The sequence below is a fragment of the Phragmites australis genome, chromosome 19 (genome assembly GCF_958298935.1).
Source record: "Phragmites australis chromosome 19, lpPhrAust1.1, whole genome shotgun sequence".
NCBI classification, from domain to species: Eukaryota; Viridiplantae; Streptophyta; class Magnoliopsida; order Poales; family Poaceae; genus Phragmites; species Phragmites australis.
Genome location: NC_084939.1, coordinates 1165984 through 1184797, shown reverse-complemented (window position 1 = coordinate 1184797; position 18814 = coordinate 1165984). Strand labels below are relative to the sequence as shown.

The 18814-nt window shown below is 42.3% G+C and overlaps 1 protein-coding gene across 1 annotated transcript; it reads right to left on the bottom strand.

Moving 5' to 3' along the window:
• Window positions 1–1923: 1923 nt before the first annotated feature.
• On the bottom strand, window positions 1924–5938 carry LOC133900843 (probable polygalacturonase). Its single transcript, XM_062342098.1, has 6 exons — window positions 5384–5938; window positions 4611–4919; window positions 3850–3970; window positions 3576–3750; window positions 3409–3479; window positions 1924–2973 (listed from the first exon to the last, which is right to left on the bottom strand). The coding sequence occupies exons 1-6, from the start codon at window positions 5858–5860 to the stop codon at window positions 2309–2311; spliced, it is 1818 nt and encodes a 605-aa protein (XP_062198082.1). The 5' UTR covers window positions 5861–5938; the 3' UTR covers window positions 1924–2308.
• Window positions 5939–18814: the final 12876 nt, after the last annotated feature.

Here is an 18814-nt window from a genome sequence, read left to right as displayed (position 1 = left end):
CGCTGGCACCAAGGTGGACTTGCACGCAGCTCGAGGTGGACATGGCTTGGCGGTGGCTCCTGCGCATCACTGAGAGCGCGCACATACGCCATCAGGAGAGCATGCTCATCTTCTTCCTCCTCGCCTGGGCCAAATAAGCCTGCTCCTTCTTGAGCGATCGATAGTCCTTGGCACAGTGGCCATAGTGGCCGCAATTGCGGCACTTGTCATGGGAGAGATCGCGCGCAGCCTCCTTGCCATCGGAGCCGACACCTCCCTCGTTCTTTCGTGGTGCGCGCACACGTCGACGGGCATTGCTGCCCTACTTTTGCTCCTTCATGCACGCGAGCCATTGACCCTTGGTGAGGAGGAGCTTTCTGTCGACGGCAGGGGATTATTCCGGACAGAGATGATTTTCCACCGCCTTTAGCCTCCCAGTCACTTCCCCCAGTGTGAGTGTCGAGAGATTGAGAAGAATCTCAATGGACAGAAAATTTTGTGAAAAATTCTTGGGGATTACACATAGATATTTTTCTACCACCTTATGTTCTTCCATCGTTTCTCTAAGTGTGGCGAGGTTAGTGACGAGGTCAGAGAGACATCACAAAATCGTCGATTGTCTCCCCATCACGGAACAACATTGCCTCGAATTCCTTCCGCAGTTGTTGCGTCGAGGCCTTACAGACACGATTGTCACCGACGCGCATCGATTTGATGGCGTCCCAAGCTTGCTTAGCGCTCGTTTTGGCAGCTAGTGGGCCAATCATCTCCTAGGGCACGGCGAGGAGGATGGCCTCCAACGCCATGCGGTCTTCCTAGAAATCCGCATCGCCAAACTCCACTGCATCCTAGAGGTTGCGAGCTTGTAGCATGACCTTCATGAGCAGGCTCCAGCCGGCATAGTTGCTTCGTGTGAAGATAGGGTACGACACGCCACCAACCTCATTGACCACACGTTGGACGACCACATCGTGTTCAACGACGTCTCGATGTCGCAATCGTCGTGGCGGTGGTGATGGGGAGCGGTGGCGATTGAAGCACCGAGGGGGACTCAAGGTAGCACCACTTGTAGGAGCCGACATCCCCGGGATTGATTAACTTTGGCTCTGGTACCAATTATTGGATTGGATCCTGCGAGAGGTGGGTTGGAAAAGCACACACTGGGCACATGATTTTTCTAGCTGCTAACAACTTTTGATGGTATTAGAACATCTAATACATGCATACAACCAGAGGGGTCAGCCCATTATATAAACACAAAACCGACTTACTGTTGCTACAGTAACTAATATACTGTTGTTATAGTGACCGACATAGAAAAAGATTAAACTAACTAACACATAAGGATTACACTAACATATATTTTCAAACTCAATATTTTAGAAGGTACTGGCAGTCAAAGTTTTGAAAGTTTGACCAAATCTTGATAAAGAGTCAAGTTTTATGACCGGAAGAAGATTAATCAGTTGTTCAGCAGCAGGTGGCAGTTGGAGCTTACACTATTCACACGGCCGGCTGGTCCAGTTAGACCATGGACCGGATTCTGACCCATGACAATAATATATAAGTTCAGCTGATAAAACATTTCCAGCAGCCCTACAGAAACATAACGATGCCTCAACAACCTTAAAGACGTCAAGAGTTTCCTCCAAAGTGTACAAGAAATAAGGCCATGGCGACCAGCTCAAACATCATCGCCAGCTCTCCTTAATAACTTACTAATCAGTTGTTCAGCAGCAGGTGTCAGTTGAAGCTTGCACAGTTGGCAAACCTAGCATGCCCTCATGGAGCAAAACATGACGACAAGGCCAAGCAAATAATGCACCCAGAGAGGACAAAGGGAGCAATCAACAACAGTCTAACAACCCAATTGGCACCAACTTGTTTATTTCATAGCCAGCCTGTCGAGTTCCAAGATAACATGTGATGCCTTTTCAATCAGACTGACGTTCAAAGGGGAGATGGAATATACACAGATAAATTTAATCATGATGTGATAATTTATAACCAAATGACATAGTATGAAGCAACTGTTCTGCACTCAACACCTACCAAAAAAATTTCTTCTTACAGATTGAATAAAGAAATGTAGCTGTACAAGCAAGCACCTAGCTGTCCACAAGCCCACTTGATTCTTCATCCTCGAGATCATCATTCAGCTTATAATCTGAGCCTCACGGCGCCATAAGAGGGGAGTGATATGGTTCTGTTTTGATGCATTTATTGGGAAAGAATTGCGAAAGGATGGTGATGGAGGTTCGATGTCACTGGATTGTACAAGGTCTGGAACAAGAAATGGGAAAGGATGAACAGGGTACTCTATATGTGATTATGCTACTGCAAGGGCACTGTAAGTAGAAAGGGAGAAGCAAGAACTCGAGGATGTATTACGGAGTTCTGAGCAAGGTTCAGGAAAGACTGTTTCAGAGTATCCAGAAATGTTGGAACAAGACCAGGAACCTGAAGGAGCCGAATCAGCCATTGAGAAATTGAGATTGGAAAGGCAGATAGCAGTAAACGGGTCGCTATCAATTCCTGACAAAACTCCAGCAACAGAGATATTTGTGCCGACAATGTTCTTAAGGGTGATTTGGTTGATCACCGGGAGCTCAGATGGATCAAACTGGTCATCTGGGTGGCTTGAACAGTTACCAGTGACCTCAATGCCGACATGGACATCATCCATTTGTACATCGGAGATGACCACTTCCTCTATGTAACCTCCACGGCCCAGCGAGGTCTTAAAGGAGATGCCCTTATAGGAATCATGGATGCGTAGATGGTTAGCATGAATATCTGATATCCCACCAGACATTTCGCTGCCAAATGCAAGAGCAGCTCCAGAAGATGATTGCAGATCCACTCTGCTGATATGAATGTCCGACGTTGGCCTTCCGAAGGAAATGCCATACTTGTCCCACCCGCTTTTCAGTGAGATGGCTTCATGACTGACACTAATTGCGCTGTCTTCAATGCACACATTTGAACATGAATCTGGGACAAGAATGACCAATTAGTCAAATAAGTAAAATTTGTTTGTCATTGCTATCAACTGGATAGAGAATGATGCAGTCAGATAAATTAGTTAAGATTATTTGTCATGGCTACGGAGGGATCTGTTCAGACAAAAATGAGTAGAACAACAATACCACTTAATTCAACATCCAAAGTCGTAATATGGCATGTATGAGTGGTTTAAGACTAATGTTTCTTGATAGGTTGGCTACTTTTAAGCATATACTTATCCAAGCTTGCATGCAAGCAACTGCCACTAGAACAGAAAGGGGGGGAAAAGCAAGTCAGTTTTCTTCAGAATCTTCTACATAATCTCAGCATTAGGGCATTAATACTACCAATGAGAATGAATTAAGATATCTATGCTGTCTGAAAACCATGACAACAATGCATCAAGACTAGAAACAATCATACCTGGAACTATGCCATCAGTGAGTGGAGCATCCAGTGAGGTCTCAATCGTCACATTGTGGACCTTTACGTTGCTAGATAGAACAAAAACAGTACACATCAGTCCAAATGCAACTGGTATTCCCCACAAGCCACATCTCACCCACAAAGCTAAGTTAATGACATTGCACCTGCAGTACACTGGATGTATGCTCCAGGCTGGCGAATTCAAGAATGTCAAGTTTGATATCACGATTTCTTCAGAATACAGAAACTCTACAAGATGAGGGCGACTATGGTTCAACTCATGGGAGCGAAGCCACTCCCACCACATAGAGCCCTGGCCATCAATAACTCCATTGTTCCCTGAAATAAGTGAATGGGACACGCAAGGCTCATTAAACTATTACTGAACGCATGAATAAAATAGTGTAATCCGTGTATGTGACAGAAGAAAGCAGTTACCGGTTATAACAACATCAGTTAAATTGTATCCATTTATTAAGCTGCAATGTCTAGGACCGGGAAGGTCTAGTCCTTGGCCATAAGATGGCAAAGGTTCCACAATCGGCCATTGTGATGAATCCTACAGTGAGGAATAAAACAAAAGGAAGATACTTATATCGGTAACTTCAAAAAATTACAAAACAGAAATCATATGTGAATAACATGGCATTATTTTCCACAACTCAAAAATGTCAGACCTCTTTTCTATAGAATCATGCACAAAAAAAGGCACGGCATGCATGAAATTTATGAATAATGACAGAGAAGCAATCCCAATCCGCGTGGCAGCACTTCAGCGACACACCTAACCTTTTTTTGCACATGGTATAAGAGCTAAGCTTAACTTCAAAACTATGCACAACGAAATTGTCTCTTCTGAGCTACCTCCCTCACAGCAACAGCTATGTTTCACCTTCCACACCCCCTTTCTACAGGAAAAGCAAACAGAAACAACTACAGGCCTTAGAATCACTACTTCATCCAGCGTATCCACCAATCATATCTGATGGGCGATACCTATCCTACGTCCTAACCACTAACAATTCAGCAAATGCAGCTGAAAAGGATAGGTATCCTCACATACATGCAACGAGAACCCATATCAATCGCGTGCACATCAACACTCCTAATGCCAATGCAAGCAGAATATCTGTAACTACTACCTTAACAACCTGTGACAGGAAACGAAACTGCAACCAAACTAAAGCCATTGCCGTTACCTTTGCGCCTATGATGACAGCGCCTTTCTCCAGGTAGAGGGTGAGGTGGCTGGTGAGGTTGAAGCTGCCGGTGAGCCACCGGCCCTTGGGCACGTACAGCTGCGCGCCGCCCTTGTCGGCGAAGGAGCGGGCATAGAAGACGGCGTTCTGAAAGGGCACCGTGTTCAGGGTCTTGCCGTCGCCGACGGCACCGAACTCGGTGATGGTGACGCTGTGCGGCCGCGACCCCGGCGGCGCCTGGTCCCGCAGCCGCCGCGGATCGCCGCGGACCAAGCCGAGAGCGGCGGCCAGCACCAATGCCAGGACAACCTGCAGGACGCCATTGCCACGGCCGCAGCAAGAATTAGCAATCAACACTCACCACACAAACACACAAAGCTGAAATTTTTCGAATCAAAGCTCCAAAACTTTGCTCAAACAAAACACAGCGCAAGCACACACTCGCGGCGCACACATCAAGAACCGCGAGAAATCGCATCTTCATTCACAACATCTCCGCGGGAGCGATCAGGAAGCAAGAATAGGGCGCGCCATTTCCTGACCAAGATCCCGAACTGGGCACGGATCACACGGGAGGCCACTCGACAGCCACGGCAAAATCACGAACTCATGCGCCCCACGCGCATAAAGCAGCAAACGAGAATCCAAGAGCGCCCCATTAAGGAGCAAACCACGGAGAGCAAGAAAAGCGCCTCCTTTAATGGCAAAAAATAGAGCGAGAGGAAATCATCACGCAAGCGATTCAATCTAATCACGGGAGAAAACGTACTTACTAGCCTCTTCATGAGTCCCCCTCCCCTCTTCGCCGCGGTAGAGGGAGAGGGAGACGAAGCAGCAGCGATCCCAGGCGCCGCCGGAGAAGAACACCACCAGTCGCAGACGAACAGACGACAGAAAAAATGGTTTTTTTCCGCTAAATTTGTTGGGATTTTGGGAGAAACGGAGGGAGGAGAGGAGGAGCCGGCTCCTGGCTGCTGCTGCTGCAGCGAGGGGGAGAAGCAGCAGCGCCTGCAGCGGCAGGGGAGGGATGTGTTTACAAAGAGCTGTACTGCTATTGCTACTACTGGTACCAGTAGTAATGACACTCTGGTTTTGGTCCAACTCATTGTGCCTTCTCCTCTTATTCTCCTCGTGGTGTAATTACAAAAGGAGCAAATTAAAAGGGAAATTAAAAATGGAAGGAGATGAAGGGAAAGATTGGGGTATTTGGTGTAGTACAGCCTCCTCTCTGTATTGGAATGAGTTGGCATTTTCAAGGATGGCTTCAAAAGGATAGGGATTGAAAGGAAAGAGAAATTCAAATTGGATATGGAGATGGAGATGGAAATGAAGAAATGAGGGGATTTTTTTCCTTTTTTTGTGTAGTAGGCACCTGGCAGGGATATAAGAGCTGTTGGTCATTAGGCATGAGAGGGAGGCAAAAATAAAAGAAATGGAAAGGAAATGGAAGCATGTGGCTTTCTATTATTGCGGTGTCGAAATTGCGAAGTTTTTGCACCTTGAGCAGATCGGGTTAACGAGCTATTGCCATTCCTGATGTTGTTTGTGTTTTAGACAAAATGAAATGGAAATTTAAATTTTTGCCTCTTTTGAATGAGTTATCAGATTCAAAATGACCACAATTGGATATAGAGAAAGAGAGAGAAATCCAAACATTATTCTTATTTTTGTTAACGATTGTTCATAGTTTGTCCCTGGTACAAGCCAGGGCGGGTAAATTCAAGTTTCAATTTACAAACATGCATGATTTGGCTCAGATTACTTTGATGGTAGCTCGCACTTTTCATCGTAGTGTTTAAAAACATGCTGGCAAATGGGTTGTAAGAAAATGGTTGTGCTTGAATTATTTAGCTAAATGATGTTACATCTATCTGCAACGAACGAGTTTTATAGGATTCTTGTGGTTATTTATGTTGTTCCTTATGACATTTCTGTGGAAATTTTATGTGTCAAAATATGGTTGTAATATCCTGGTATATTAGTGTTTCTGATTTCGACTTATGTGGTCCAAATATTCTGGCACGTTGGGTTTAGTATCATATTAGTAGTTTAGATAGATCGTAGTTAATTTATAAGTTTTTGTGCTCCAAATATAGCATCTTATAATTAATACTTTTATATGAAATAAGAACAAAAGTGTAAGCAAGATACTACACGTATACAGTCTCGGTTCACATGTGAGCTAGCCTGTAAATGAATTTTAGAGATGATATGTTACAATAGCCGGGTCATGGCAAGACCTTTCAGGTCTGCTTTGGTCCTAACCGTAGCATTTGTGCAACACAAACTTTGTTATACCTCTGCTCAGGTCATAATTTCACCAGCACTCATAGTGTAGGGAGAAATATGTAGATTTTTAACTAACTATAACAGACCCGGGGTAGAAACCTAATGTCGGGCCCACAAGGCAGCTGGACCAATCATGGTGACAGGTGGGGCTAGGGCCTTTATGTGGGTCCATGTGCTGCATCTGAGAATAGGACTCCTCCAATACCTTCCTTGGATGCTTTGGAGTTTGGAATTTCATCAGGTTAGTTTATTTCAACCAACATCCTTCTTCATTTCCCATCATGCTGAGAATGATGTCTTGAGTTTCTACTTGTTAGAAGGAAAAAAGCCAGGTCAGCATATATATATATATAGGAAAACCAAAGGGAAACTTGAATTTGTGATGCTCCAAAAAAATTAATTTGTGGTTAAGAACATAAATTAGGGTAAGAATGTGAGGTGTTAAATTTACTGTAGCCCCTTCATTATGATTAATGTCATGTTGGCAAGCACCAATGGACGCTATTAGTCCACGCGTGCGAGCCAGAGGCAAAGTAGCAACTTTTCAAATAACCCCTCCAACTTTTTGTTTTTGAAAAAATTCCACCCGCATCTTTTCATTTTTTAAAAAGTTATTCGAAAAAGTTAACGAGAAAATTTTTAAGAACAAGTTCGGAGAAAAAATTAACGAGAAAGTTTGCTCAGATAAGTTTGAAGGAAAAGTTTTTTAATCTTATTTTCAAAAATAGAAATTTTAGGCCTATCGGAGGGGGCGCCAGCAACGCAGCGCACGCGTGTGCGAATGAGGATTCACGAGCACCAATGGGCATCAATTTGTGCTGAATTTTGGTAAGGTGAAAAAAATCCTGCATTTATTTTATTGGTTTGGAGGGGGCAGGAAAGGCTAGGGGTTGATCTATATGCACATCCAGCTATGTATGCATGCACCACAAGTGCAGCACTGATCATGCGGTGGGAGATGAGCATAGTCGGTGAGCCATATATAATTGTTGCAAAGAATGTTCATGATTAGGGCAGGACATGTTGTGGGTACAAGAGAACAACAGCCTTGCAAGCCATTTTGATTTCATTTTGTAGATGTTGGAAGAACAATGGCAATGCTATACATACACAGAAGCTACTTTCATAATTTTTAATGAACTTTTTATTTCATTTTGATTTCATAATGTTGGTACCTTGCATTGTTCGACTACAAATGAAAGTGCTCGATCAGCTTTGAGTTGTAGCGTGTAAAGCTCTACTTTGTTCTTTATCTATTTTACGGAAATCCAATTCCTTTTTGTTTTAACATTCGGCTGCGAGAACTTTAATTACACGATGCATAGTTTTGTGTATGCATGTTTTTTAGGGGCAATTCTTTGTGTAATTTTGGGTAAAATAATTGGTGCATTTTTCTCGTTATCAATATTTTGAGTTAATAGATACTGTAACTAAGTAATGAAAGAATTTGATGAGCAATTGGCGGCCATGATTGAGCGAGGCCAGGCGAGCAATCTCTGGCATCCCACATGCACGTCGCTACTGACGCCGCTGGCCCACCAGGGAGCTCGTGGATCCGGGCCCACGTGTCGGCTTGCGGAGGACAGCTATGTGCTGCAGGCACGTGCTGACACGTGGCACGCCCGGTGGTGGGGGGGGGGGGCTCGTAGGTGGGCCCGGTTCCTCCCTCGGACGCGCTGAAGTTCGCCTGGGCCAAAGCACGTTTTGAATAACGCTGCTGAGGTGATGTTAGGGCATCAACAAAGCTAGTGTTTATGATTAAGTACGTAGAGAATGAACAATAATACATGCTTATACTTAGGTATTTAAGAAAAGAAATTGTTTAGTATCTATATCAAAATTATAATTTTTAATACAAACAATGATTACAAGTGTTTAAAATTGTAATTTTTAATACAAACAAAGACTATATGTGCTTAAATATGATTAACTATCTTGTTATAATAATATAAGTAACAGTGCTTAAGTAAGCACATTGCTCTCCACCTAAGCATATGTGCTACTGTAGTTAAGAAAAAAAAATCAGATTTTTTTCTAAACACCTCCTCTAAGCATCCTATTTTACATGCTCTTAACACTCTATTTCTTAAGCACATATATAAGAAATTATAATTTTAAATACAAACAAGGCTACAGTTGTTTAAATATAGCTAACTACCTTATTAACACTAACATAAACAACGGTGCTTAATAGGGGTGTAATCGGATCGGATACAGATGGATATAGCTCATCATGTATCCTATCGTATATTTTTTCTCGGAGTCAGAATCAGAACAGATTGTGACGCAAGCTTTTGGTTAGTTCGATAGATGGAAATTTTCCATTTCATTTGTGTCCCCACACAACACATTAAATAATATAGAGTGCAACCAAAATGAGCACACAGAGAGTGATCGCTAAAATATGAAAATAAAAATATTTAATATTATCTGTCTATGTATGTGTGACAATTTATATATACATTATCATGTTTTTAAGTGAAATTATAATAGGCTTTCTCGTGACACTTAACATTCGGATATTTCGAACGTATATCAGTCATCATATATCATATCTTATTTATTTTTCTAGGATCTGGAGTCGGACACAGGTAGTAACAGATATTTATTATCGCATTACATATTTGCTTCATAAACCTTCAATTGATTAGACGAGTAAAAAATATCCATCCTATTTTCACCCCTAATACTTAAATATACTCATTGCCCTTTGCCTAGGCACATATGCTACTGCATTTGAGGGGGGGAAAAACCTATTTCTTTCATAAACATATACTTTAAGTACTCTATTGTACATGTTCCTGCATAGCACGAGAGCACTAGCTTTCTTGGAACACGGGATTTCCTTCTTTTATTGCCGATTTCCACCAAAATTGAATTGATTAATGTGAAACTACCTTTTTTTTTTTTTGCGGATTGATTCATGTGAAATCTTGTCGATCACAATCTAGTATACTGTTTGGCGAGTATTGACGCACGAAGCAAAAATCAGGCTAATAGGATATGTTGTCCAGCACAAAAACCTTGGCCGAGTTGATTCGATCACGCTAACATTAAATCAACGGCGACTCGTCGTTTCCGACGTCGATCCATCTGATTCCCCTCGTTCAACGACCTTTCCGTTGTCAGAGAGCGAGGGGAAACGGGCGGATTGAAATTTGGCTTAGTTAGGTAGGTAGTTAGAAGCTTCTATGTTTATAGATTTGCGGTTCTAGTGCGGGTATGGTTAGGTTTCCGAGGGGTATCAATGGTGTTGATTTCTCATTGGCTTTTATTCTTCCTACGGGCCGTCGGCGAGCTCGCCGACCTCTGCGTTGGCTCTGGCGACGGCCATGGCAGACGCTTTTGGAGGTTTGTTTCAGTATGGGTGATGCGAAGGGGTGGGAATTTCTATGATTCCTTTTTCGTGTTTGCTTGGTTGTGCTATTGTGTTTCTGTGTTGCTGGCACTACATCAAAATAGGTTATAAATGTTGGTTTTAAAATTTCATCAATACTGATTTTGGAACTGGTACTGCATAAGCGAAAATGATAGTTGAATGACTATATGTGCCGACTTACAACCGACACTGATGAGGTTTTTCACAAAACAAAAAAAAGGAAAAAAGGCAGGCAAACGAGCTGGCTCGATGCATTGAGCCGAGCCCGCTGTCGGCCCCACCCAACGGAGCTCATCATCGTCGCTGGGGCCCGCCGCTGCTGATCGATCCGACGAACAATCTGCTGCTCCTGTCAAATCCGGGATCGATCCGATGAACAATCAAACAAACAAGAAAAATCCAAAGAGAATTCACACACAAATTTAAAAGAGAGGAGCATTCAGACGAACTAGAGTAGCTACAGTAGACTGTTCATAACAGAAATGCGGTACTTGTTCGTACATATGACAAAGATGTCCTTCTCTCCAACCCCTCTCCTAGTAAGCAAATTACAGTAAGCAAAAACAAGCAAAAACCGCTCGCTGAGGACGCCGTCGCCGTGGATCTAGGCCTTCGCTCGCCAAGGACGTCGCCGCTGTGGATCTGGCACCTCAGCTCACCGAGGACGCTGCCGATGGGTTCCTGGGCCTCCGCTCACCAAGATCCAGTGTTGGGCTTCCTCGTCGCCTAGATCCAGCTGAGGGAGAAGGCCCTCGCGAGCTCGTCGGAGAGGGCGAGGGTGGTGAGGGCGGAGGAGATGGGGATGCCGAAGGCCGCTGGCAGTGAGGCCGAGGGGGAGGAGACAAGGAGGCCGGAGTGCAGTCAAGGGGGTGGACAGCGAGCTCGACCGAGGGGGGAGGAGAGTGGAAGGCCGACGAGCTCGAGGGGGCGAGGAGGCCGAGATGTGCAGGGAGAGAGAGAGACCAAGATAACTGAGAGAGAGAGAGTCGTGAGTGTGTGAGAGCCGTGAGAGAGAGGGAATGGAGATAGAGCCGGACATGATCCTATGAAGTATTAAACAAATATAATTAAAATTTTGGGTCTGGCTTCCACTTTCAGTACCAGTTCATAAAAAAAGTCTGGTACTGATACTATCAGTGCCGATTTTACCCGAATAGATAAGTTTTTGCCTGACTGTGTTACGAATCGACACTAATACACTATCAATGTCAGTTTTAAACCAACCAGCACTAATGAGCCAGCACAGATGACCCTTTCTGGTGTGGGTTTCTAGCCGGCGATGGCGCGCAGTTGGTTTCCTCGGGCGATCTAGTGATGGAGTCGCTGAAGCTTGTTCAGTGGGTCAAAGGTGTCTCGACTGTTGTCCGAGACATCGGCTTTTGCATCTCCAAAGTTTGGGGCTCGTCATCAAGGTCGGTCGAAGGGCGGAGCTCTGACGTCAATGTTCTGCATCGAGCTTTCTTATGGGATGGCGATAGTTGTCGTCGGTGGCGGAGGAAGAAGATGATGCCGAGGCCCTTGGTTTTACTTCTCTGTAATTACTGCTTTTATCAGGGGCCTATATGTAAAATGGAAAGTATTGTGCTTCAATATTAATATAAATCTTACCCCTTTCGGAAAAAAAACTGCATTCGTTATATCTCCTCGAACCAAACACAACCTCAAAGGAAACTTCCAGTACATTTGTATTTTTGGAGGAATTTTGATTTCAGCCTCTACAGCATGGGCAGGATATGATTTGTGGTTGAAATTATTCTCAATGTGAAGCCGATTCCGTGCTCACTTGGTAGGGATCCCGAATTCTCTCTCGAGAAACCGGAAAACACTTGCAAAACGGCAATTTGGTTTCTATTCTTACAAGAAATAGAGTGAAATGATCATTCTTTTTCAGTAACAGGAGAATCACACGAAATGATGTTTCTCACAATAATCATCTCTCTCCTCTTAGGTGTATTATTTCGAAAATTCAAAACCACCGTACTAGTTAAACAATTACACAAAATAATCCCGATTCACTTAGACAACTATTTCTGGTGAGAGTATAATCAGAAACAGAAATAGGAGAATCTCTGAAACCTGCCAAACGGGGATTAAGTCAGGGTTGTTAGTTGTCAAGTGTGGGCATGCAAAAGACTAAATGAGCAAGCCGAGCTGAACGGCTTTGCCACCTTGGCTCATGTGATGTGAACAAATTCTGTGCTTTGACTGGGCTGTCTCTGTCTGTGGATATTTTATTGATCGATCCGATGGAATCTAACTAGGTTCTAGCTACTAGCTCCCAAGGGCCATGACATTCGTCAGGACCATAAATAGGAGGAGAAGCAGGCGCAAATAAACGTCCAAATTAATTACGTACGTACATGCATGCATGCACGCCACGTTCCCGCCATCGATCGATCTTTAGCTACTCCTACTCGTAGGTACATGCGACACATGGGATCGAGTTGTACATTTGCATCAGATCCATCTTCACTCATGTGCATTGAGTTGGGTACTCGATCATGGACATGTACATTGGAGATCCTAGATGAACAACTTGTTACCCTCGATTCCTTGAGGCGAATACCGTGATGAACTTCTTGATCTTCCTCGCCGAAGATCTGGGGTCCCGCAACAACAGCACGATTGCCGACGATCATGGAAGCAGGACGTAAACTTTCAATGATCTCTATGGATGGGTTGGGCTACGCACATTATATCTACATGGGCAAATTAGCGCAAAAAAATGTTTTTGCATAATATTACACCATTTAACTCCGTTACAAGTTAATCAAAATTAAAATCCCTACAAAAATGACACATCTCTGTAAAATCATGAATATTAGATGATCCGATATTCACTTTTCTTGAGCATCGGATCATTCGGCATGTTCAACTCAGCAGACCAGGCCGTCTGAAATCCTCTCTGCAAGAAATAGTCCAGCGTGTATTCATGCACATCACCAAACCATCCTGACGTATTCATTCTTACCGGAACCCGTTTTGCACCATCTCTGAACAAATGACTCCGATGAAGCATTCGACATACGCATTTTTCAGCGCCAGACCATCTGGCGTATATAAGTCCGTCAGAGGCAGTTTGCAGCCTCTCTACAAGAAAAGCTCCGGCGTTAACTGATGCCCAACGCCGGACCATCCAGCGTGAACTCCAATTTTTGCTTCTTCGTTGAAATGCTCCTGCGTGTAATGCATAAGAACGTCGAATCATCCAGGGAATTCATTTTCTTCAGCGTTGGATTATCTAGCGTGTATAATTTTTCTGAACTCAGTTACAAACACACCAATTCTATTTTCTCTGTAATTTTTGTTAGTTATGATCATAATTACAGTACATAATCATACCCATACAATCTTAAAATCATCAAAACAAATCAACACCATTATCAATCGCTCATCATATATAAACTAAGTTATATTTCAAGTTGATTTTTCAAAAAATCCTAGATAAACGACCTGTTACTGTCGATTCCTTGAGGCGAAGACGGTGATGAACTTCTTGATCTTGCTCGCCGAAGATATGGGATCCCGCAACAACACGATTACCGACGATCATGGAAGCAGGAAGTAGATTTTCAATTATCTCCATGAATGGGTTGGGCTACGCACATTATATCTACATCGACAAATTAGCACCAAAAAAGTTTTCGAACAATATTGCCTCGTTGAGCTGCATACAGAAGAATCGACTTGCTTCCCAGGTGGACTCTGGCATAACTTGTAAAGCTTGGCCGTGTTTGGGCTGGCACGGAGGAAAATTGAGCACGCTGATTGATGGGTCATACGAGTTTGGTGAAATTTGGTAAAATTTTACCGCGGTTGGTGACTTCTTCAATTTCCTATTCTAATTACATATGACCAAACGAAAAGAGTAAAATTTTCAAAACTACAGATATTTGACAAAATTATTGCAAAATTACATATTTAAGCAATAGTTTCACAAAACTACAGATTTAATATCAATTTTATTACAAAACTACATATCTTTAGTAAAATTATCACAAACTACAAATTTAAGTAATAATTTTACAAAACTACAGATTTAACGTTGATTTTATCTCAAAACTATAGATTCTAGAGGAGCTATTCATAGACCCATTACCATAACGATCGGACCCCGCTTGTAGTCTCATAGCAGCTGGCAGCTCGTGAAACGAACTGTCCAGGAGCTCATAAAACTACAAATACTTTGATAAAACTATCTTAAATCGTAAAATTACATATTTAAACAATAGTTTCACAAAACTACAAATTTAGCCTCGATTTTATTGTAAAACTATAGATTCTATCGTAGATTTGTTAATCTGACAAATGTGTCCCACTTGCAGTAACATGAACTTCTGGACGGTCCGTGTTTGTTCTTATACTTCTATAATCTTGTCTGACCCGTGTTTTGTTCTTTACTGTATCCCGAAGTTGGCAAGAGAAGAGCTTGAAAATGTGATTTCTTTTTTCTTCTTCAAATTAAAGCTTACAATTCGATATTATTCGCAGCCTTTGCTAGTTCTAGATAATAACGTTGCACATTCCAATCTCATCAGAAGGATAAGAAGCAGCATGAAGCCTAGAGAATTAGTCGTCATCTGGATGATGTGGGTTGCTGCTGCTGCTGTGTCTCTCAAGATTAGTTAATCTAATCAGCAGAAGAGAAGAATTAGTAGTCATGGAGCATGGCAAATGTCGTCGCCTCGTCGGATGTAACATGCCCATTTTTTTGGGGGCGAAGACGCTTATTTTGGGGTGAGTTGTTGATCTTTGGTTGATCCAGAAGCTTGTGATCTGGGAGTGACAAATGAGGCGGTAGTTCCACTATTTTGGGTCTACGGTGTTTCTGTACTCTATTCCTACGGTGACTTTCCAATGTTTTACAGTAATAGGATCGAGAAGCCTCTCTGTCATCCAGATTGTCATCCATTATACCACTACGATGAACTACCATAACACAAAGATTGTAAGTCTCCAGATTGTAATATATTATACCACTACGATGAACTATGAACTATCATAGCTCCAGATTGTATGCCCTCTCAGTACTAAATTTCCATGATGTAGCCCATTTTCGCCATGCCATGGGCCGTGGTGTGGCCAAAAGGATAGATGTTGGAAATTTAGTTGGAGGTTAGTATTAAAATGGGCTAATAAAATAAAAATATTCCGATGCCTGATCGTCTAACCTTAGAGTTTCTTAGTCTCATGGCGCATGTCACTGTTTTTAACTTACTTTTGCTAAAGTAGTGTTGGCTATTTTCTTAGCATATTTTTTATGGAAAACCAAAATTCGCGTAATTTAACTAAAGCACAGTTGGGCCCTGTCCTTCGTCGTCCCATTTTTTTTTAAAAAAATGAAGACATGCCCTTTGTCTTGCAAACTTGGAATACCATAGCCAATACAGCTGCGTACTTCCTTATGACAAGCAATGATCGTCGCAACGTCACTCAGTTCCAACAGATTACAGATTCCAAAATTCAGCATGGTAACAATGAGTTGTTGTATGTACACAATCCTAGCTACAGATGGACCGTACATGAGAAAAAAATGAAGCCTGAAACCTGAAATCAGAAAGTTTTTTTGTTGAGTAGTTTGATGAATAAGATGCTTGAAACAATTTTTTCCACACCCAACAAATTGTCTCCAGCAGCTAAAGAGAAGTGAAGAAAATAGTCAAACAAAAAAATAGGAAAAAGAACAAAAGAACTAAGAAGACAGATTCAGCAGCAGCGAGCACCCCCCCCCCCCCCTTCCTAATCTTGCTTCAGGATCTGTCAAGGCAGCTAATTTGTTCAGAAATCTGGTGGCACTTAGGAAGCTCTCTGGCACATGGTCGTCCATGTTTGTTTCTTCAAAAAAACATTTTCTTTCTATGAACCTGTTAAGCACATACCGTCACTTTACACATGCTAATGACCACTGTAAAGGCACCCTAAGTACTCGCTTAACAAATGCAGTTCCATGATTCTTTCCATGAAGAAAGACAGTTAGGTCTCCTGACTCTTGAAAGATCTTTATCATTCAACTCTCAAACAAAGGATCTCGATCTCCCATGTGTTCTGCATGTCAACCAATGCGACGTCAACACTTCAAATCTGGCAACAGGCAAATATTTTATGACAATTGATCAGCTGTTCTGTTTTGAATGACTGACTAAATCATGCATCCCAATTTTGTGAGGTGAGAGAAACCGAGGCGATCATGATCACTACATCTCTGCTTCACTGATGAGAGTGCTTAAATACCGTGGTCTGCACCTCTCAACTTCCATGGAGAGAATGCATGGCTGATAGTGATAGGTGCAACCAACTCCTGAATTCCCTGGGATATTGGAGATGAACAAACTACGACGACGGCAAGACAAGCTCAGTCTGATGGTTTCATCTCGGTGCAGGTATTCAACAGGATAGAACAAACCCAAGTTGCAACAGAGGATTTCAGCTGAATGAAGGTCACTTGAAACCAACAGCAAAGTTTATCTTGTGTCCAGTTATTAGGGGAAAGTAAATATCACTATCTCTCTTCAAACCCTCTCGCCGTCATGCATGGAAAAAATGTCTCTTTAAGATGGATGAACGAGGCCACATGGTACTTATAATCTTCCCTGATGGAAACAAAAAGCTATGTTATTTGGATCTAGGTCAGGCGACATGCTTTGTTATGAATTGTGAACATTTGTTCTTTTCTTTTTAAGGATAACAGAGGGGGAAACCACCTCCAAAGTGAACATTTGTTCTTCACTGTTTGCATAAATATATATGTTCTTTGACTAAACATATGGCACTCAGGATGCAAACGTACTCCCTTTTCTCACTCGTAACCTGGGTTTGTTTGGAAAGGAATGTTGTAGCATTTTTTTAAGATTTAATTCAAATTTGTACTACGTCATAGGGAGTTCAATCCTTGCCCTGCCTTTCCAAATAGGTCCTTAGGCCTTAAAAGTAAGAGCCACCATCAATTGAGAATGTCAAAATCTTTGCAATCTTTGATTAAACCTAGTTTATTCCATTGTTGTTTGGATTAAATAAGAATACAATACAACACGTGCTTTGCAACAGATTTACAAGTCACAAAAATGGGAGAGGATTCCTAATGATGTGGGTTTATGGAAGATCCTAGACATCAAAAGGGAGCTTTCTAGAAGTTTATAGGGAGATTTACAATCTAATTAAATTCAATAAAAAAATTCGGACCATTGCATTGTCATGCTATGCATTCAACTCTTAGAAAAAGGACAATGCGAAATAAACAATTCAAACTTGGTAGTAGTTTCGAATGACGAACTAAACCATGCATCCCAATTTTCTGAGGTTTCTTTGGATTAACTATGTGTTCTCATAGTCTACCAAGGCGAAGTAAACACTTTCAATTTGGCAGCATGCAGAGAATTGATGAAAATTGATCAGCAGTTTCGAAATACCGACTAAACCATGCATCCAATTTTGTGAGGTTTCTTTGAAGTATCCATGTTTTCTGAACATCTACCAATGCGAAGTAAACACTTCAAGTGTGGCAGCGGGCAAAGAGTCGGTGTCAATTGATCAGCTGTTCCGAATGACTAAAACTGAATCATGCATCTTAATCTTGTGAATCGAGAGAATCAAAATATTTGCTTCACTGATCAGAGCACTTAAATAATCTTGTTCGTTTGCCTTCTTTCATGAAGAAAACGCGTAGGTGAAGCTTGACAATTAGTTTCGTGGGATATTGGAGATAAACAAACAACAGCGATGGCAATAGATCACCAGAACTCCATCCGCCGAATGGCAGAAAAATTCTGGGCACAAACAGAGGGTTTCAGACCAATAGAGGCCGCCAGTAGTTGTAGTTGAACAAGAAGCCTCTCTGTAATTATTCTGCATCTTCATCTCTCTATCAAGAATGTACAGCAGTTGGCACAGAGTGCTTGTTCTATGCGGTACCTGAAATCTTCCTGAGAACTATATATATTACCGAGAGGTAGGTGCTAGGTCAGGCTCTCTAACATGGTTGCTTTGTTTGCAACATATATACGTTTCTTCTGTTTGCAGCATATGTATGCTTCTTGGCTTGTAATATGTTAATATACCTCGCCCCAGCGTGTTCTCTGTAGTACCACCAGTGATTCCACCACCGCCAAACACCGTCGGAGGCTGGCCGGAGTGTCGACAAGCTAGCGTCGGTGATCACAATGCCAACGATGTAGCAGACCTAGGCCCCGTTTGGATGGACGAAACGTTTCTAATTCTGGTCAGATTCTCCTGAATCCCTACCAGACGCTAAAAAACAAGAAACGTTTCACCCTGAAACACCTGAAACGTTTCTCATTTTAACGCTACGAGAAAGAATCACATAAAAAAGCATTTCTCACCGATTCTAATTCATAGTTATTTCCATGAAGAATCTAGATCTGAAACGGCTGGTAGCAAAATAGTTTCAACAAGTGATTCTGATTTAACAGAGAAATGTTTTCAGAAAAAATCTGAATCTGAAATGTTTTTACGTGAATCTGGATCCCTACCAAATACACCCCTAATGTAGTACTGACGTTCAGAGAGTTGACGCAGCATA